The sequence below is a fragment of the Salvelinus alpinus genome, chromosome 3 (assembly GCF_045679555.1).
Source record: "Salvelinus alpinus chromosome 3, SLU_Salpinus.1, whole genome shotgun sequence".
Lineage (NCBI taxonomy): Eukaryota > Metazoa > Chordata > Actinopteri > Salmoniformes > Salmonidae > Salvelinus > Salvelinus alpinus.
In genome coordinates this window covers 22,014,175-22,036,853 of record NC_092088.1, presented here as the reverse complement: position 1 = coordinate 22,036,853, position 22,679 = coordinate 22,014,175, and the positions used below count along the sequence as shown (strand labels likewise).

Sequence of the window (22,679 nt, the reverse complement as noted above, 5' to 3'; positions counted from 1 at the left end):
TACATTTGGGAACTTTGCAGTACTATTGATCAAACAATCATGAAAAGGCAGGCTATCTCTCCTTCAGTTGCCTATGCACATCAACAACAACACGATCAACAACTAGCTCATGCTAGTCAGAACGAGATGAGCTAAAATCTAACAAGGGAACATGAGATAAACCCTGTCAAACTTTTTCAGCTAGTTGAAATTGCACTGATAAATGATAGTAATAGTAGCCTGCTCATCGTTCTGCAGCATGCCTGCCAGTGCATGCACGTTTTTACAACTGAATGGGAACTTGCCTGCCCTCCCATTCGATCAATGACAAATACATTTGATTGACAACTAAGAGATATGCTAACTTTGGATAACAGTTGTTCAAGTTCAGCATAGCTAGCTAGCTAGCAAAGCGATTCATTTTTCTTGCTAGCTAACCAAATGACACCTGCATCTCTAGCTGTAGGGGGGAAAGTCTATCACTCACCCACTCCTTAAATGACATGGCATGACATCCTCCTAAAAGCTAGCTAGCTAACGTTAGGCTCCACCATACAGCAATATTGCTGTATGGTGGACTCAAAATGTCTTGTAGTTGAGTAGCCAGCCTAGGCTACTGATCAAATGTTGCTGTAATAGGCCTACATGTTTCTCATTTGCATGGTGTTTTGTTGCAGGTTTAGTTTTTTGGTCATTCATGATCAAACTTTAAAAACCGAAGCCAGACTGCAACATTTTAGTAGCCTAGCTAGGACTGTGGCATGTCTTTCCCTCCGCTGCGCACTGTAAACGGGACACACGAAAGAAGTTGAATTCACGATGCCAGCTCACTGTTGACTAATTTACCCTCGCTTGTGTGTCTATTGTCCTTTAGGAGGGATTTTTCGCCGGGTGTGAATCCTTTATCTTATAACTTTTTGACAATCATTTTCTGCAGGCTACAGCAATGACCTGTTGGAACCTAAACTTGGCATAGACATTTAGCCGACAGAGATGGTCGCCTCGCTTCAGGTCCTTAGGAAACTATGCAGTAATTTGTTTTTTTATGTATTATTTCTTACATTGTTAGCCCAGAAAATCTCAAGTGTTATTACATACAGCCGGGAGAAACTATTGGATATAAAAGCGACGTCAACTTACCAACATTACGGCCAGGAATACGACTTTCCTGAAGCAGATCCTTTGTTCGGACCTCCACCCTGGACATGGGATCTTATCCCAGAGACCGATCCAAAACAACGTGGTCGTCGCAGGAGAGGCAGACCAAGCGGCCTACTGGTCAGACTTAGAAGGTGAGCACACCATCCAACGCTTCTGAGCATATTACTCGCCAATGTCCAATCTCTAGACAACAAGGTGGACGAAGTTAGGGGACGAGTTGCCTTCCAGAGAGACATCAGAGATTGTAACATTCTCTGTTTCACGGAAACATGGCTCACTCGGGATACGTTATCAGAGTCAGTACAGCCACCCGGTTTCTTCACGCATCGCACCTACAGAAACAAACAACTCTCTGGTAAGAAGAAGGGCAGGGGTGTATGCCTTATGATTAACGATTCATGGTGTGATCAAGACAACATACAGGAACTCAAGTCGTTTTGTTCACCTGACCTAGAATTCCTTACAATCAAATGCCGACCGCATTATCTACCAAGAGAATTCACTTTGATTATACTCACAGCCGTGTATATTCCCCCCCCAAGCAGATACCTCGACGGCCCTGAAATAACTTCACTGGACTCTATGTAAACTGGAAACTGGATTTTAACAAAGCTAATCTGAGAACAAGGCTTCCTAAATTCTATCAGCATATCAAATGCGCGACACGGGCTGGTAGCATTCTGGACCATTGCTACTCTAACTTCCGCGATGCATGCAAAGCCCTCCCCCGACCTCTCTTCGGTAAATCTGACCATGACTCCATTTTGTAGCTCCCAGCCCGTGCTCAGGTCTATCCAACACTGGTCTAACCAATGGGATTCCACGCTTCAAGATTGCTTCGATCACGTGGACTGGGATATGTTCCGGGTAGCCTCAGACAATAACATTGACGTATACGCTGACTCGGTGAGCGAGTTTATTAGCAAGTGCATCAGTGATGTTGTACCCACTGTGACTATTAAAACCTTCCCTAACCAGAAACAGTGGATTGATGGCAGCATTCGTGCAAAACTGAAAGCACGAACCACTGCTTTTAATCATGGCAAGGCGACTGGAAACATGACCGAATACAAACAGTGTAGCTATTCCCTCCACAAGGCAATTAAACAAGCAAAGCGGCAGTATAGAGACAAAGTAGAGTCGCAATGCAACGGCTCAAACACGAGACGTATGTGGCAGGGTCTACAGTCAATCACGGATTACAAAAAGAAAACCAGCCCCGTCGCGGACATTGACGTCTTGCTCCCAGACAAATTAAACAACTTCTTTGCTCGCTTTGAGGACAATACAGTGCCACTGACACGGCCTGCTACCAAAGCCTGTGGGCTCTCCTTCACCGTGGCCAACATGAGTAAAACATTTAAACATGTTAACCCTCGCAAGGCTGCCGGCCCAGATAGCATCCCTAGCCGCGTCCTCAGAGCATGCGCAGACCAGCTAACTGGTGTGTTTACGGACATATTCGCCCGTAGCACTCACTTCTGTCATCATGAAGTGGTTTGAGAGACTAGTCAAGGATTATATCACCTACACCCTACCTGTCACCCTAGACCCACTCCAATTTGCATACCGCCCCAATAGGTCCACAGACGACGCAATCGCCATCACACTGCACAGTGCCCTATCCCATCTGGACAAGAGGAACACCTATGTAAGAATGCTGTTCATTGACTACAACTCAGCATTTAACACCATAGTACCCTCCAAACTCGTCATTAAGCTTGAGACCCTGGGTCTTGACCCTTTCCTGTGCAACTGGGTCCTGACATTTCTACAGGGAGGAGGTGAGGGCTACAGGGAGGAGGTGAGGGCCCTTAGAGTGTGGTGTCAGGAAAATAACCTCTCACTCAACATCAACAAAACACAGGAGATGATCCTGGACTTCAGGAAACAGCAGAGGGAGCATCCCCCATCCACATTGACAGGACAGTAGTGGAGAAGTTCCTCGGTGTACACGTCACGGACAAACGGAAATGGTCCACCCACACAGACAGCGTGGTGAAGAAGGCACAACAATGCCTCTTCAACCCCAGGAGGCTGAAGAAATTTGGCGTGTCACCTAAAACACTCACAAACTTTTACAGATGCACAATTGAGAGCATCCTGTCGGGCTGTATCGCCGCCTGGTACGGCAACTGATCCGCACACAACCATAAGGCTCTCCAGAGGGTAGTGAGGTCTGCACAATGCATCACCGGGGGCAAACTACCTGCCCTCCAGGACACCTACAGCACCCAATGTCACAGGAAGGCCAAAAAGATTATCAAGGACATCAACCACCCGAGCCACTGCCTGTTCACCTCTCTATCATCCAGAAGGCGAGGTCAGTACAGGTGCATCAAAGCTGGGACCAAGAGACCGAAAAGAGACAGCTTCTATCTCAAGACCATCAGACTGTTAAACAGCCATCACTAACATTGAGTGGCTGCTGCCAACATACAGACATCAAATCTCTTGCCAATTTAATAAATGTAATAAATTGATTTTATAAAGGTATCACTAGTCACTTTAAATAACGCCACTTTAATAATATCTACATATCCTACATTACTCATCTCATATGTATATACTGTATTATATATCAACTGCTGCATCTTGCCTATGCCGCACGGCCATCACTCATCCATATATTTATATGTACATATTCTTATTCATCCCTTTACATTTGTGTGTATAAGGTAGTCGTTGTGAATTTGTTAGATTACTTGTTAGATATTACTGCACTGTCGGAACTAGAAGCACAAGCATTTTGCTACACTCGCATTAACATCTGCTAACCATGTGTATGTGACCAATACAATTTGATTTGATACATTTTTAAACTTTCAGTCGGGTAGAAGATTTGTTCAGTGCCATTAGTGATGATGGGCTGGCTCCTGTTGGTCAGTGAGGAGTGTTGTGTGAGTGGCAATGCACTGCCGTTTGGTGTGCAGCACGTTCTTCTTCGGTGGGGTTTAATGGCGGTTGGCATCCAATGTTAATGGTGCGTTACCGCCCCCAGCTGGATAAAACAAAAAAAACATTGCGAGAAAGGGGGAAAACGACATCATACAAAATAAAACACGTCAACTAAGAAAACCCATCTCAACTAAGAAAACCCATCCCACTTCTTCAATCCCAGTCCACTCCAAAATACATCCCTACACACGCTCAGGGGCCTGTGATGGCGGTACATTCACTGACAGGATTTCTTGCACGGCCTCGACTGTGAAATCACAAAGACCCCAAAAACGTTCAGCGGCATTCACAATGATTCCAATTTTCTTAGACTTCTTCTCCGCTTGTAGTTTATGACCATTTCAATAAATAATACAAAGTCCACCTTTTCAACAGGTAGCATTTCACTATCCCTCGATTGATGAGAACCCTTCACTGGTCGTGGTGGCTCTACTACCATTGTTTCATCCTCGCCAGTCGTTCCTTCCAATCTTCTCACCACCTCCAGATAGGAGACACGCTGGACACTCCTTAACCTTGCCACCTCATTCTCCTTCACACTAACAGGGCACTCCAGGAATTCAGGCGCATGTTCACCTCCACAGTTGCAGCATTTCACTTCATCTGGCGTACGATACTCTTCCCTCCTGCACACACTTGACACATGACCAAATCTTTTACATTAATGACACTGAAGGGGCCCGTGCACAAAAGCTCTTACAGGGTATCTCATGAATCGTAACTTTATTTGAGAAGGGAGAGACTCTTCATCAAAGAACAGTAGCATGGATGAAGTCATTTATTTTCTCCGTCCACCATACAGGTCAGTCGACGTGCACCAACCACTCCATCGATGTTTTCAGTAATATCCTCTGCCTTTATTTCCTGCGCCACTCCAGAAATAACCCCCTTGATAGGCGACCTGCTGCGAAAATCCATACAGGAAACATTCCACTCCGATATCTTTTTGAGTCTTAAAACACACTTCTTCTGCTCTGCAGACACGCCAAAAAATCGAAATAAGACCACTATTTGTGACTCTCACCAACTCCACACTTTGATCCAAAACCCCTCACTCCGACTACAAACGAGTCCAGTGGTTTCCTCCACCACAGCGTTACTTCTCCTGTTTCCCTCTTTCTTCACCACTGTAACCCACTCATTCTCACTGTCTGTGCTATTAGCTTCACTCGACTCACTAAAACAAGACCTCAGTTTCTGCCATTTTCTCCACGATCAGCATCACCCAAATTGCGCCTTTCCTAGTCGTGCAGCACGTTGGCAGCGCAACGCGGCCGGTATGGATTGACAACCCAAATCATTGCGTGGCCGGATAGAAATGTGTAACGCCTTGTGTTTGACATGTGACACATGTGCGCTAGTCTATTACTCACGTTATGACTGGCTTGTGATCATTGCCCTTGCTAGTTTGATTGTATTGACATTCCCAGCCTTAATTACAGTCGTTTTTGTTCAAAATATTGAGTCATCAAAGCTGAAACAGTGCACCCCGAATGGATGGAGGAAGCAAACAATGTATCAGGACAGCTTTTATTTACAACCTGACAGCAATATGTTTTGGACTACCAAGAAATGTATCGGTGAATTATATTAATCATGCATTGAACTGTATCCATCTATTCTGCCAGCAATGCCAGCAAACGTCATGGGATTTTGAGTCAAATATAACCTATTTTTAAAAGCTATTATAAAGTTGGTTTTGTAGCATAAACTGGGAGTTTGATATTTTTGACTGATCCTATGATTGTTTGTTTCATATCTGCAAAGTAGGTAAAACACTGTCAGTTCCACTTTAAGCCTGAAATAGCATTTTAACAAATTCAGGACATGAAAAAAGTCCTTATTTCTTGTTTTCCTACCGTGTCAGGACATTCTGGTGACTTGTCAGGACATTGTGGTGACTTGTCAGGACATTGTGGTCTTGATAAGGTAGGAAAACATGTCCACAGACAGACAGACAGACAGACAGACAGACAGACAGACAGACAGACAGACACACGCCATTCCTCCTAATTTCTCTATTATGGTCTCTCAGTCTAAATCTCTCGGGCTCTCTCTCTCGGGCTCTCTCGGCCTCTCTCTCTCGGCCTTTCTCTTGGTCTCTCTCTCTCTTGATCTCTCTCTCTCTGTTGATTCTGTTTTCAGTGTAGCACCACAGCACCCCCACCATGCCACCCTCTCACTCTTTGCCTGCTCTCATTCACCTCCTCCCTCTCCTCTCCTCCCTCCCTCCCTTTTTCTTGAGGTTCAAAGTGTTTTATTTTCAGCGGTATGAAATAGCAGTGCCCCCGGAGGAGGCAAACCTGTGTGCTGCTCTTCTCTTCAATCTCTACCTCTAACATCACACTAACTCTCTCTTTCTCACAGTATCTCTCTCTTTCTCACACTACCTCTCTCTCACAGTATCTCTCTTTCTCACACTCTCTCTCTCTTTCTCACACTCTCTCTCTCTTTCTCACAGTATCTCTCTCTTTCTCACACTACCTCTCTCTCACAGTATCTCTCTCTTTCTCACACTATCTCTCTCTTTCTCGCACTACCTCTCTCTCACAGTATCTCTCTCTTTCTCACACTACCTCTCTCTCACAGTATCTCTCTCTTTCTCACAGTATCTCTCTCTTTCTCACACTCTCTCTCTCTTTCTCACAGTATCTCTCTTTCTCACAGTATCTCTCTTTCTCACACTACCTCTCTCTCACAGTATCTCTCTCTTTCTCACACTCTCTCTCTCTTTCTCACACTATCTCTCTCTTTCTCACACTCTCTCTCGCTACAACACTTCCACTCCTCTGTTTTTTACTTTCCCACCTTTCCTTATTATTTTTGTGCACGCCCCCTTCTTTTATGCATATTTTATTTACCATGCAGTTACAAGGCATGTTGTACAGTTGTTTGTTTGTTTATGTACATGTTTATATTCATGTTCAAATACATCATAGAGACGTTGTTTAGTATCTAGAATATTGTAGAAAAACACAATGGGAGCATTTTCAGTTATACAGATTATAGACATGTCTGAGGTGATATTTTGGGGGATTTCAACCTGTGCCATATGTTGAGGGATGGCTGGGAGGGACAGGCTACACAGAGGGGTACTAAACTGAACCCTCCAGCTACAGCTGAAATCAGGAACCAGGCGGTGTGTAAAATAATGAGTAGGCTAAGCACCCCCACGGTACCCGTTTCACCTTCTCTCATTCTCCCCCTCTGTACTTCTTGCTCTCGCTAACTCTCTTTCTCACTAACTTTCCCTCTCCTCTCTTCCTCTCTCCATCCCTCCCCCCCCTCTCTCTCTCTCTCTCTCTCGCCTCTGCAGCTTTTTCAGATTAAACCCAGTGATATGTTTCCCATTAACACTACAATAGAGAGACAGAATGGAGCAATCTCCTGTACTGTGCAGATAGCTGGCTATGGCGTCACACTTATCTCTCAGCCTTCTCAACACAATATTAGGCCTACATAGCAGGAGTTTAGCATATTTTCTTGGTTCCAGGCTATTCCTTCTTAATAATATAATAATTGTTCAACTAATTATGATAGAGGGTTAGAGGGCATTCATTTTCAATTACTTTGTTCAACAATACTGTTGTAGGTTTTGGAGGGATATTTTTGTTTAGGTTTCATAAGTAGATGAATGCATTGGAAGAATGATGTGATGATAATGACTGTAATAAGTACAGGTCCACCGTCAAAATTCCACAGAGGTGAAAAGATGGTCAAGTCTGCTAGTAGATAACCAATGGTATAAATGATTACTGCTTTAAGAGTTCCTTAACATATGTAGCCCACGTGTCTGATGTTTCATGTCCCCTTTTCTGCATTGCCTCTCTAAGTCTAACCTCGTTCAGTGCATCATTAGCTGGTTCTAGTAGATCATATTACTGTAACATGTGTACGTGTGCTTTCCGGTAGCACGCACACTCTATCAAGCTATTTATACATCTATTAGTCTGTGCCTGTGTGTACCCAATTGATACCAAGGACACTATAAACTATCCAGATGTGCACTAGGGGCCACTGTCCTGTCCCCTAGTCCCACATGCTATCGCTCAGCAGAAATACACTACCGGTCAAAAGGTTTAGAACACCTACTCATTCAAGGGCTTTTCTTTATTTTTTACTATTTTCTACATTGTAGAATACAAGTGAAGACCTCAAAACTATGAAATAACACATATGGAATCATGTAGTAACCAAAAAAAGGGTTAAATAAATCCAAATATATTTTAAATTTGAGATTCTTAAAATAGCCACCTTGATGGCAGCTTTGTACACTCTTTGCATTCTCTCACCCAGCTTCATGAGGTAGTCACCTGGAATGCATTTAAATTAACAGGTGTGTGCCTTATTAAAAGTTAATTTATGGAATTTATTTCCTTCTTAATGCGTTTGAGCCAATCAGTTGTGTTGTGACAAGGTAGGGTTGGTATACAGAAGATAGCCCTAGTTGGTAAAATACCAAGTCCATATTATGGCAAGAACAGCTCAAATATGCAAAGAGAAACAACAGTCCATCTTTACTTTAAGATATGAAGGTCAGTCAATACGGAACATTTCAAGAACTTTTAACGTTTCTTCAAGTGCAGTCGCAAAAACCATCAAGCGCTATGATGAAAGTGGCTCTCATTAGAACCGCCACAGGAATGGAAGACCCAGAGTTACCTCTGCTGCAGAGGATAAGTTCATTAGAGTTACCAGCCTCAGAAATTGCAGCACAAATAAATGCTTTACAGAGTTCAAGTAACAGACACATCTCAACATCAACTGATCAGAGGAGACTGTGTGAATCAGGCCTTTATGGTCGAATTGCTGCAAAGAAACCACTACTCAAGGACACCAATAAGCAGAAGAGACTTGCTCAGGTCAAGAAACACGAGCAATGGACATTAGACCGGTGGAAATTTGTATTTTGGTCTGGAGTCCAAATTGGAGATTTTTGGTTCCAACCACCGTTTCTTTGTGAGACGCGGTGTGGGTGAACGGATGATCTCTGCATGTGTATTTCCCACCATAAAGCATGGAGGAGGAGGTGTTATGGTGTGGGGGTGCTTTGCTGGTGACACTGTCTGTGATTTATTTCGAATTCAAGGCACACTTAACCAGCATGGCTACCACGGCATTCTGATACGCCATCCCATCTGGTTTGGTCTTAGTGGGACTATGATTTGTTTTTCATCAGGACAATGACCCAACACACCTCCAGGCTGTGTAAGGGCTATTTTACCAAGAAGGAGAGTGATGGAGTGTTGCATCGGATGACCTGGCCTCCAAGGTCCCCTGACCTCAACCACATTGAGATGGTTTGGGATGAGTTGGACCGCAGAGTGAAGGAAAAGCAGCCAACAAGTGCTCAGCATATGTGGGAACTCCCTCAAGACTGTTGGGAAAGCATTCCAGGTGAAGCTGGTTGAGAGAATGCCAAGAGGTTGCAAATCTGTCATCAAGGCAAAGGGTGGCTACTTTGAAGAATCTCAAATATAAAATAGATTTTGATTTGTTTAACACTTTTCTGGTTACTACATGAGTCCATATGTGTTATTTCATAGTTTTGATGTCTTCACTATTATTCTACAATGTAGAAAATAGTAAAAATAAAGAAAAACCCTTGAATGAGTCGGTGTTCTAAAACTTTTGACCGGTAGTGTATGTCACACAGAGAGATGTTTGTACACTAGTCATAGTCAACCACCCAAAGGATTCAGTGTTCAATTACGTAACTAGACAGCCAGAACTTTCCCATCACCAATTGTTGGAAAGAATTAGGATTTGGGGCCCTTGTATAGCACATAGTTGAGATTTTCACCTTGAGCCCAAACCCCTTAAAACCCCTCTTTTTAATTTGTTGGCTGTTAGCCCAAGCCAGTGTGTCACTGTGCAGAGGTCAAAGGCCAGCAGGGCCAGGTATCTACTGTAAGCTTGCCCTCTTGGGGACCTTCAATGCTGCAGAAATGTTTTGGTACCCTTCCCTACGGTGAACCATGGTGGTGGCAGCATCATGCTGTGGGTGGTGCCAACATCGTGCTGTGGGATGTTTTTCAGTGGCATGGACTGGGAGACTAGTCAGGATCGAGGCAAAGATGAACGGAGTAAAGTACAGAGAGATCCTTGATGAAAACCTGCTCCAGAGTGCTCAGGACCTCAGACTGGGGCGAAGGTTCACCTTCCAACACGACAATGACACAGCTAAGCACACAGACAAGTCTCTTAATGTCCTTGAGTGGCCCAGCCAGAGTCCGGATTTGAACCTGATTGAACATCTCTGGAGAGACCTGAAAATAGCTGTGTAGCGACGCTCCCCATCCAACAGAGAGGAATGGGAAAAACTCTGCAAATACAGGTGTGCCAAGCTTGTAGCGTCATACCCAAGAAGACTCAAGGTTGTAAACGCTGCCAAAGGTGCTTCAACAGAGTAAAGGGGCTGAGTACTTATGTAAATGTGATATTTTGGTTTTAAATGTTTAATACATTTGCAAAAATGTATAAAAACCTGTTTTTGCTTTGTCATTATGGGGTATTTTGTGTAGATTGATGAGGGGGGAAACGATTTAATCAATTTTAAAACAAGGCTGTAACCTAACAAAATTAGAAAAAAGTCAAGGGGTCTGAATACTTTACTGTCTTTTCACCCCTGTGGAATTTTTAGGGTGGGCTGTGCTTTTGCGTCTACATTTGGTTGTGTGTGTGTACCCAAAAGCTCTGGGAGCCATTCACACAGGCCAGCATATCTTATGCCATGCTGCTGGGTGCCAGCCTTCCAGTCTGGGCTGAGGGAAAGAGGTCATGTCTGGTGCTAGCTGGCTGCTTAAATTAGCAGAGACGTGAGGTGTAGAGTGCACCCCACCCGCTCCCCAAGCTGTCTCACAAGTGAACATATGAGAGAGAGAGAGAGAGAGAGAGAGAGAGAGAGAGAGAGAATACATGTGACAGGTTAGCGTTTTTCGTCATGAATCTTGTTCTGGAGGCAGCTCTGCAGTGTGGTCAATAGCTGGCACAGCCACAACGTCATAACATCTGATAACCTTAAACCTAACCTTAACCACACTGTTAACCTTAATACCTAACCCTAACCTTACATGTTCATGAATTTTTACATTTTAGCCAATTTTGACTTTACAGTTGGCCTGTCTAGCGGAAATCGCTCAGTTCTGGCTCAAGGACAAGACTCATGACAATAAACATCAACCTGCGTTTGAACTGGACCTCTCAGCTCCGACCGCAGACTTTGATAAGGTCACACAAGGCACTGGCATGTGTAATGCATATATGTTGGACAAAGCATTATCTCATTGGATCTAAGTTGTTGCCCTGTTCTCTCTGTCCATTCTGACCCTCCCACTTCCCTGTAGTCTATCTTGTCGGTGGTGGTTTTTTGGACCGCTGCTCATTCGCATACGGAGAATAGATCTAGCTCCATTGTCTAGCCTCTCGGCGTGGAAACCTGAGTGGTTTCAGTCTTGCGGTTATATCGATGAATCACGAGCTGCGTGAGTGACACCCTCATTATATCTCTTGTCAGCCCGATGGCTGTAGATTGTGTGATTAATCCTGTTCTCTCGTCCCTCTTATTGATTCGTAATGTGGCAATCAGCAGTTGAAACAATAACAAAGCCGCCCCCTGTTTCGGTAAAAAGCTGAGGGATGGAGCTTGAGAACTGTAACCACACTCAAATTGATAGACACAGCTATGGATACAAGGACTGACCATCCCATGATATCAAAATGATAGTTTTAACCCGTGTTTTGAGGCTACATAGTGTTTGTTTACGTTTACTGTGTTTACAAGCCGCGCTTATATTTGGGGTTCTGATGGGGTACGACAGTTGAACTAAGCTCATGAGGTATTTCTAAGTTATATTCTACACAAATCAATGGGTATATATCATTCATTTCTAAGTCCAAAAATGTATGTAGCAGATTGCCCCTTTAAGTCAACGATTCTATCTAACAAGTTTTTCCGGAGGCTAGTCCTCTTCCTTCATGGCTCTTCTCATCCCAGGTTGCTGACCAGGGCAAATTTTTCTCCTCTATCTCCTCTATCATGTTTCTTCCCTGACCATGGCTTACATGCAAATCCTGTTTTCTAGCATTGGTGATAGGGTTTCAGGTGTGCGATTGTAGCTGAGTTGCTCTTGGGGAAGGGTTCGAACTCCAACCTAATCATTCATGCAGGCGAAGGCCTTGACTGAAAGAACAGGAGCACAGCAAATATGCTTTTAGAAATGGTGCTCCTGCATTTTGTTTTGGGATGTTTTGTCCGTCGTTCAATAGCGGTTGTCTCGAATGTTAAACGCGCTTGTTGCTCACGTGTGGGCTGGTTTGAGCTTGTTCATTACGGGTTGAAGTTATGGATTTTTGTTTAGTTGTTGCTCTCTGCATTGTTGGGAAGGGCCCGTAGGTAAGCATTTCACTGTTAGTCCACACCTGTTGTTTACGAAGCATGTGACGAATAAAATTTGATTTGAGAGAAGAAAAAAAAGCACACACAAGATATCACACACACACACACACACAAAATAACACACACACACACACAAAATAACACACACACACACGTGCATAAACACATGTTCCTGCTGATTCCCACCGCTCTCTCCACCACCTCACTGAGGAGACAAGCACCGAATGCTAATCACCATTCAAATAATATTGAGGAGTGCGTGTGTGCTGCGCTCGTGAGTGAGTGTGTGTGTGCTGCGCGCGTGAGTATGTGTGTGTGACTGGAGGAGGGAGTTGGAAGTCTGTGATTCGCTGCCGACAGACAGAGAGAGCGAGCGAGAGAGAGGGAGGGGATGGATAGAGGGAGGGGCTCATATAGAGAAGAGAGCACATACACAGTTGCCGTCAGGTCTCTCTCCTCAGTACGATTCCGGCAGCTCTCCGACACAGAACCAAAAAGATAGACGACTGAAAGACAGAGAGAAACAAGGAGGGAAAGACAACAGCAGGAGGACAAGCTTTTCTCTAACCCCCCCCCCCCCCCCCCCTCCAGAGGGCACAATGGGAAGAGATTTGGAACATTGAAGAACAAGGAGAAGGTGATAAAAGAATTGAGGGATCAAAGAAGTGAGGGATCAAAGAAGTGAGGGATCAAAGAAGTGAGGGATCAAAGAAGGAGTAGATGCCGACAAGGGACCCGGACAGATGGACGGACGCTGATCTCCTAAAATAGAGGGGTAGTCATCCCTCCATCATCCTGGGTGACGGACAAAAGGGTGTTCATCTTCCATCTTACACTGGGAGCAACAGGATATAACATAGCCCCCTTTAACTCTACTGGGTAGACTGAACCAGGCAGTCCTATGGTATCTTGTTCCTCTCTTCTCTTTTTAACTGGACGTTGGTCTAGTTAGACAGTTCCTTCAATTCTTCTCCTGTTTCTTCATTACTTTTTGTTTGTGTTTTGGGGGCAAGTGACGCAATCGAGAGTGCTATTTGGGATCCCTGCTCGAGAAGTGGGAGGAGTCCTATGTGGACTCTTTACGTTGTGTGTGTGTGTGTGTGCGTTTCTATGTGTGTGTTTGTGTTTCTATGTATGCGAGCCTCTGTGCTTTTTACCTCCTTGTTTCTGCCCTTGGCACCCATCTGTTTCATGCTGGCTGTCCTTTCACACCTCTGCAAGTGTTGCGCACCATCTGTGTGTGTGTCATCGTGAGTGAGTGTGTCTGTCAACGTGAGGGTGTGTCAACGGGAGTGAATGTAAGTATCTGTCACCCACAGTTACGCCACTGGTTAAAAGTTGGCCAATTACCATTTTTGGAGGCACAGCCCGGCATACTGTTTAAGCTGGGCAGAAGGGGGACAGAGGGCCTGCTTAGCCAACAGCTGTCAAGGGAACAGTTTGAGAGATTCTACTGTCTTTTCCCAATAGGACCGGTAGGACTATTATTAAACCTCCTGGAGGATCAATTCAATGAGGATCTGATCCAAGAACAGTGTTAACTGATCACCTGATACGCCCACCTGTGGACGGTGTCGCTTGGGAATACATTCAATCCAAAATGTCAGTGTGACATTGAGTGGCAATGAAGGAATTGCCATACTATGTTTTATAGATGAACTGTCCGATCATCCATGATTTGATCAGATTCCAGATTACCTAATGAGTGTGTGTGTGTGAGAGAGAGTGTGTACCACAGTTTGATGCTCTCGGGGACGCCGTGAGAGTGACAGCAGCAACACGCTGTTTCCTGCGACAGACGGCCCTCTATGAACTGTCACTCAACTGCTTGGCCCTCAGTCTCGTCACTGTACTTAAGAGCTGCCAAGACAGACTGACAGACAGACAGACAGACACCTTTTCCCTCATGTTCTTGGCCATGCCCTACTGTACAGCTCTCTGAACAGAAAGACGAAATCTGGGTGTATCTGGAACCATCGCTTGGCTGTGTGCAGTGTGTACCTTTCTCTGATTGGCCTATCTAGTCCTGCTCTGTAACATTACCCTCAGGGGGGGCATGATCGGCGTGAACAGCCTGCACTCGGCGGGGCGCCTGCGCTCGCGCTCCCTGTGCTCGGTCCGCTATGGCCGAGACTTCCGGATGATTGACCCTTTCCGCTACCCCCGTACGCCCCGCTCGCGCTCCCTCAAGCCCCTTATGTTCCCAGACCTGCTGGGCAAGGCCCAAGACGGACAGAACCACCCGCAGGCCCGCAAGAGGAAGAAGGTACAATGTGCCACCCGGGTAAGACACCGACTAACATAGCACGACCTGCTGCGTTTCACTGTTTGACACTTAATTCAGCACTTTGGTTGTGTTTGCATGTGTTAAAGTGGGGTTGTGTTTCAAGCACTTTCTAATTTCTGATGACATTGTTTATCGCTGTCATGTCAACGCACTGTAAAATGCCATGCCTAGCACTGTCGGTGTTTGTAATTTAGGGACATTTTTGTCTGTCAACCAAAGACAATGCAACCTTGTACATCCACAGATTCATACATTTATATATGACTTTTATAGGGTTGTGAATAATTTGTGAGTTGAGTAGATTGCAGATTGGGTGATTACCAGGCTGACAGGCCCTTCCGTAATCTAGGCTACCGCATGTTGTGTGTAGTAACCGGTGGTAACACCAGCCCTCAAGGCTGACTCTCATTCGCTGTCCGGGTGCCGTGGGACGCTGACGGAGCGCGTAGGTGAAGGTGACGAACATTCATCCTGATCTGAATGAGGCCGACTGCTCCCAGTGACACTGATTACACCTCTACACCCTGTCCTCCCCCTCTCTCTCCCCCTCTTATGATTCTGACAGGGCCTCCCCATACATCTCACTTATTCCCACATGACCTCCCCCCCCCCCCCTCACCCCCACACCTCCATTACTTTATACTCCCCTCCACCGACTCCTTGTCAGTCAGGACCAGTGTAACGTGTATATTAACATCTGTCTCTCTCAGCTTGATTTCCTTCCAATGTACTACTACTGTAATGCCAATAATTATGGACCCCCTGTATGTCTCAGCTATACGACTTACTCTCATGTTTAATGTTGTGCTTTCGGGTCAGTTTGCCTGGTTTTCCAATCGGAGTCAAATATTAACAGGATTTGTAATTACATTTGAGCGTCTATATGTAGAAACCAATAATTGACTCAAATCTGACCATGAATCTCAAGTTAATGACATTTCTCAATGAGCCACTGTTTTTCGGGTTCACAAATTCACCCCCGGATTTGATGCTGAAGACTTTTGTGCTACAAAAGAGAGTGCATCGAAATTAGACTTTGAAATGGGCCAACGCCGGCTTTCCACGAAGATGGCCCTTATCTGCGCTGAATATTCATATTCATGAAGCTTGTAACACAGTTTGAGTCTCGATTATTATACAGCACGTCTCCATAGCAAGGGGACATTTGAGCCCAGAACCTAAAATCCAAAAAGGTCTGGCTGCTCATGAATATTCAGACGTATTTCAATTAGTGCCTGTTTAATAGGAAACGTAGGACATGAGTTTGAATGGATACACTGCATCAAACACATTGTTCATTTCAATGGGTTTGCCTGAGAAACCACACCTCAATATTATGTCTAGAACAGTCAGTGAAACCCAACACTAACTGTCAATCAACTCGATCGAATTGAATATCATCAGAATCAGTTTCTTAAATCATACAAAATGTGAAAATAAATAACCTCAGACTGATTTCAATGGCAGATAAGACTTACTACCTTGTACAGCCATTTGTCCCATCTCCTTATGAAAAGAGCATTGTATATTTTCCCAGACTTCAGAGGATCTGGGAGGTACGTGGGGATGATGTACTTCCTGCTAGAGTCCTCTCCATCACGTCAGCTGTCACAGTTGTCCGTCAGTCCCTTCTAGGCCTTGATCTGAATTCACCATCAGGGGCTGATAGCTCTGCACTCCTCTTCCTCTAAACTCCTTTCACAGAACCTCAGTGCTAAACGGTAGATCATATTCCGCTAGCATATCCCATTGTCACTAAAAGGGGCTGGATTTGAATAGGAATGTCTAAATGGCTTGGCTGTCACAGGAGATTAATAGGAAAGCGAAGCGAAACGCGGGGACTCCAAAAGCCTGTTGTATTTATCAACGAGGGTGCACACAGAAACTGCAGCCTTTTTCTTCAAATCCCATTTTGCCTGCTGTGTTATTCCATAGACTCCCCTTAAAGGGGAAATCAGCAGTTGCTACATACATTTTTGGACTTATACATTAATGATGTCTACCCATTGATTCTTGAAGAATATAACATAGAAATGGTGCATGAGTTTAGGTCAACGGTCGTGTTTGCCCTAAAGAGGATTCCTGAAAGGAAGGAGGAGACAAGTGATTGATTGGTTAACTGGCTTTCTGACTGAGTAGTTTATTGATTGATGGATTCAACCATTTGTTTCTCCCAGGTGAATCTGTGTACTATTTCGTCATTATTATCTAATGGATTTTTCTTCCACAGGCCCTGTACAACTCAATCAAGAATGAGAAGCTTCAATGGACAATGTGAGTTCCACTTTAATGCCTTGTTATCAACAGTATATACAGTATTTGTGCATTTAAGTGTATGTTCTGACACACACACACACACACACACACACACACACACACACACACACACACACACACACACACACACACACACACACACACACACACACACACACACACACACAGAGAGAGAAACACACAGAAACATACTTCACTCAAGAGTCCACACACACACACAGTTCACCTAGAGTCCATACACACGCATAGTATTTGGATAGTGAAGAGTATTGGTTGATTCGATAGCATCCTTATTAATGACGTGCATGTTGTCAGGTTGTGATGGAAACATTTGTGTGTCAAGGGTTGCTATTCTGGATCTCAGCTCACTGTGCTTCAGAGATGCCAATTAAGTCTCTGGCTTTCCAAGCTTTGTTGCCATAGTTACAGCACCATGGCTACAGCTACATAGCGACCGTTCTGCTCTTGCCTCTGTGTTCCGGTGCAAGCACAATCACACACTTCTGACGACACACTCACACACACACCTATCATTCCAATGAAAGGGTCCTCATTGCATCCTGTACAAAGGTGTGACCACAGCCTCCCACTACCTTCCCAAAAATAGCAGCACTCCCAGAGCAGCTGACTGAAAAGTGGTCAGAGGAACAGGTCTGGGAACAGATCCACAGAGAGAGAGGCAATCCAGTTCAAACATCTCCACAGAAACAGACACCCAATTAAAATACATGGCCATGATGCTGGGGACAAGAGGCTGAGGATAGACTAGTCATTTTTAGACACATCTATACAGAGAGAGAGAGAGAGAGAGAGAGAGAGAGAGAGAGAGAGAGAGAGAGAGAGAGAGAGAGAGAGAGAGAGAGAGAGAGAGAGAGAGAGAGAGAGAGAGAGAGAGAGAGAGAGAGAGAGAGAGAGAGAGAGAGAGAGAGAGAGAGAGAGAGAGAGAGAGAGAGAGAGAGAGAGAGAGAGAGAGAGAGAGAGAGAGAGAGAGAGAGAGAGAGAGAGAGAGAGAGAGAGAGAGAGAGAGAGAGAGAGAGAGAGAGAGAGAGAGAGAGAGAGAGAGAGAGAGAGAGAGAGAGAGATGCTCTATTATTCCTTCTATTCTGCTAATCTTGCTCTCCTCCATTATTGGCTCTAATCATGTCTTCCATTGTTTCCTATCCTGCTAGCTTTTATCGCCCGTTAGAAAAAGAGATAAGAAGAACCTATTTCACTGGCATTACAAAAGAGACACCACCTCATACAACGTTATCATAATAATACCAATATACCAGTCCCGTTTCAATGATGTATTTATTCATTTGTTTATAAGGGACCATGCAAATAGTACCTAAAGCTACGCACCTCATTTACATTTACATTTAAGTCATTTAGCAGACGCTCTTATCCAGAGCGACTTACAAGTTGGTGCATTCACCTTATGATGTCCAGTGGAACAACCACTTTACAATAGTGCATCTAACTCTAAGGGGGGGGTGGGTTAGAAGGATTACTTTATCCTATCCTAGGTATTCCTTAAAGAGGTGGGGTTTCAGGTGTCTCCGGAAGGTGGTGATTGATTCCGCTGACCTGGCGTCGTGGGGGAGTTTGTTCCACCATTGGGGTGCCAGAGCAGCGAACAGTTTTGACTGGGCTGAGCGGGAGCTGTACTTCCTCAGAGGTAGGGAGGCGAGCAGGCCAGAGGTGGATGAACGCAGTGCCCTTGTTTGGGTGTAGGGCCTGATCAGAGCCTGGAGGTACGGAGGTGCCGTTCCCCTCACAGCTCCGTAGGCAAGCACCATGGTCTTGTAGCGGATGCGAGCTTCAACTGGAAGCCAGTGGAGAGAGCGGAGGAGCGGGGTGACGTGAGAGAACTTGGGAAGGTTGAAGACCAGACGGGCTGCGGCGTTCTGGATGAGTTGTAGGGGTTTAATCGCACAGGCAGGGAGCCCAGCCAACAGCGAGTTGCAGTAATCCAGACGGGAGATGACAAGTGCCTGGATTAGGACCTGCGCCGCTTCCTGTGTGAGGCAGGGTCGTACTCTGCGAATATTGTAGAGCATGAACCTACAGGAACGGGTCACCGCCTTGATGTTGGTTGAGAACGACAGGGTGTTGTCCAGGATCACGCCAAGGTTCTTAGCGCTCTGGGAGGAGGACACAATGGAGTTGTCAAGCGTGATGGCAAGATCATGGAACGGGCAGTCCTTCCCCGGGAGGAAGAGCAGCTCCGTCTTGCCGAGGTTCAGCTTGAGGTGGTGATCCGTCATCCACACTGATATGTCTGCCAGACATGCAGAGATGCGATTCGCCACCTGGTTATCAGAAGGGGGAAAGGAGAAGATTAATTGTGTGTCGTCTGCATAGCAATGATAGGAGAGACCATGTGAGGATATGACAGAGCCAAGTGACTTGGTGTATAGCGAGAATAGGAGAGGGCCTAGAACAGAGCCCTGGGGGACACCAGTGGTGAGAGCACGTGGTGCGGAGACAGATTCTCGCCACGCCACCTGGTAGGAGCGACCTGTCAGGTAGGACGCAATCCAAGCGTGGGCCGCGCCGGAGATGCCCAACTCGGAGAGGGTGGAGAGGAGGATCTGATGGTTCACAGTATCAAAGGCAGCCGATAGGTCTAAAAGGATGAGAGCAGAGGAGAGAGAGTTAGCTTTAGCAGTGCGGAGCGCCTCCGTGACACAGAGAAGAGCAGTCTCAGTTGAATGACTAGTCTTGAAACCTGACTGATTTGGATCAAGAAGGTCATTCTGAGAGAGATAGCAGGAGAGCTGGCCAAGGACGGCACGTTCAAGAGTTTTAGAGAGAAAAGAAAGAAGGGATACTGGTCTGGAGTTGTTGACATCAGAGGGATCGAGTGTAGGTTTTTTCAGAAGGGGTGCAACTCTCGCTCTCTTGAAGGCGGAAGGGACGTAGCCAGCGGTCAAGGATGAGTTGATGAGCGAGGTGAGGTAGGGGAGAAGGTCTCCGGAAATGGTCTGGAGAAGAGAGGAGGGGATAGGGTCAAGCGGGCAGGTTGTTGGGCGGCCGGCCGTCACAAGACGCGAGATTTCATCTGGAGAGAGAGGGGAGAAAGAGGTCAAAGCACAGGGTAGGGCAGTGTGAGCAGAACCAGCGGTGTCGTTTGACTTAGCAAACGAGGATCGGATGTCGTCGACCTTCTTTTCAAAATGGTTGACGAAGTCATCCGCAGAGAGGGAGGAGGGGGGGGAGGGGGAGGAGGATTCAGGAGGGAGGAGAAGGTGGCAAAGAGCTTCCTAGGGTTAGAGGCAGATGCTTGGAATTTAGAGTGGTAGAAAGTGGCTTTAGCAGCAGAGACAGAAGAGGAGAATGTAGAGAGGAGGGAGTGAAAGGATGCCAGGTCCGCAGGGAGGCGAGTTTTCCTCCATTTCCGCTCGGCTGCCCGGAGCCCTGTTCTGTGAGCTCGCAATGAGTCGTCGAGCCACGGAGCAGGAGGGGAGGACCGAGCCGGCCTGGAGGATAGGGGACATAGAGAGTCAAAGGATGCAGAAAGGGAGGAGAGGAGGGTTGAGGAGGCAGAATCAGGAGATAGGTTGGAGAAGGTTTGAGCAGAGGGAAGAGATGATAGGATGGAAGAGGAGAGAGTAGCGGGGGAGAGAGAGCGAAGGTTGGGACGGCGCGATACCATCCGAGTAGGGGCAGTGTGGGAAGTGTTAGATGAGAGCGAGAGGGAAAAGGATACAAGGTAGTGGTCGGAGACTTGGAGGGGAGTTGCAATGAGATTAGTGGAAGAACAGCATCTAGTAAAGATGAGGTCAAGCGTATTGCCTGCCTTGTGAGTAGGGGGGGAAGGTGAGAGGGTGAGGTCAAAAGAGGAGAGGAGTGGAAAGAAGGAGGCAGAGAGGAATGAGTCAAAGGTAGACGTGGGGAGGTTAAAGTCACCCAGAAAAGGAGCTTATCAAGGCGTCATGCTCATTGATGAACTCTCCAAGGGAACCTGGGGGGCGATAAATGATAAGGATGTTAAGCTTGAAAGGGCTGGTAACTGTGACAGCATGGAATTCAAAGGAGGCGATAGACAGATGGGTCAGGGGAGAAAGAGAGAATGTCCACTTGGGGGAGATGAGGATCCCAGTGCCACCACCCCGCTGACCAGAAGCTCTCGGGGTGTGCGAGAACACGTGGGCAGACGAGGAGAGAGCAGTAGGAGTAGCAGTGTTATCTGTGGTAATCCATGTTTCCGTCAGTGCCAAGAAGTCGAGGGACTGGAGGGAAGCATAGGCTGAGATGAACTCTGCCTTGTTGGCCGCAGATCGGCAGTTCCAGAGGCTGCCGGAGACCTGGAACTCCACGTGGGTCGTGCGCGCTGGGACCACCAGGCAGCGGCCACGCGGTGTGAAGCGTTTGTGTGGTCTGTGCAGAGAGGAGAGAAGAGGGATAGACAGACACATAGTTGACAGGCTACAGAAGAGGCTACGCTAATGCAAAGGAGATTGGAATGACAAGTGGACTACACGTCTCGAATGTTCAGAAAGTTAAACTTACGTTGCAAGAAATCTTATTGACTAAAATGATACAGTGCTGCTGAAGTAGGCTAGCTAGCAGTGGCTGCGTTGTTGACTTAGTTTGAAAGTGTAGCTGGCTAGGTAGCCTCGGTAACTGGCTAGGTAACCTCGACAATTACTCAAAACTACACAATTATCTTGACAGCAAAGACAACTATGTAGCTAGCTAACACTACACTAACCAAGTCGTTCCGTTGTAATGTAATAGTCTCTACAGTGCTGCTATTCGGTAGACGGTAGATGTTGGCTAGCTGGCTAGCTGCTGGCTAGCTAGGAGTGTTTCCTACGTTAAGAGGGACGACAAATAGCTGGCTAGCTAACCTCGGTAATTTACGATAATTACTCTAAACTAAACTACACACTCTAAACTACACAATTATCTTGGATACGAAGACAGCAAAGACAACTATGTAGCTAGCTAACACTACGCTAATCAAGTCGTTCCGTTGAATGTAATAGTTTCTACAGTGCTGCTATTCGGTAGACGTTGGCTAGCTGGCTAGCTGCTGGCTAGCTAGCAGTGTTTCCTACGTTAAGAGGGACGACAAATAGCTGGCTAGCTAACCTCGGTAAATTACGAAGACAGCAAAGACAACTATGTAGCTAGCTAACACTACACTAATCAAGTCGTTCCGTTGAATGTAATAGTTTCTACAGTGCTGCTATTCGGTAGACGGTGGGCGTTGGCTAGCTGGCTAGCTGCTGGCCAAATAGCAGTGTTGACTACGTTAGGACGACGAATTACGATAATTACGATAATTACGATAATTACGCTAAACTACACAATTATCTTTGATACAAAGACGGCTATGTAGCTAGCTAAAAAGAATTGCTAAGATCAGACAAATCAAACCGTTGTACTATAATGAAATGTAATGAAAAGTAATACTACCAGCGGTGCGAAGTGCGAAATGCGACCACTCGCTCCAACCCGGAAGTCAAAACCATTTGCATGATGATGATTTTGGTTACGATAAGGATTATTCGGATATCATGGCTGAAATGCTTTCTATCGTCACGGTAATCTACGTCAGGCGTTGTGATTACTTCTGCTCTGCATCAGGTGCCCTATTCATAGTACACATATTTCACATGACCACAA

At 45.8% G+C, this 22,679-nt stretch overlaps 1 protein-coding gene across 5 annotated transcripts in view; it reads left to right on the top strand.

Annotated features, from left to right (window-relative positions):
- LOC139570287 (PH and SEC7 domain-containing protein 1-like) overlaps positions 1–22,679 on the top strand; it is an 82,675-nt gene that overhangs the window by 41,732 nt on the left and 18,264 nt on the right. For all 5 annotated transcript variants that reach the window (XR_011674042.1, XM_071392045.1, XM_071392046.1 and 2 more), the window contains one exon: positions 17,014–17,057. Coding sequence is in view for 4 of the 5 variants with exons in the window: in XM_071392045.1 (XP_071248146.1) it covers positions 17,014–17,057 (44 nt within the window). In the remaining variant the exon portion in view is untranslated. The remainder of the gene's footprint in view (positions 1–17,013; positions 17,058–22,679) is intronic.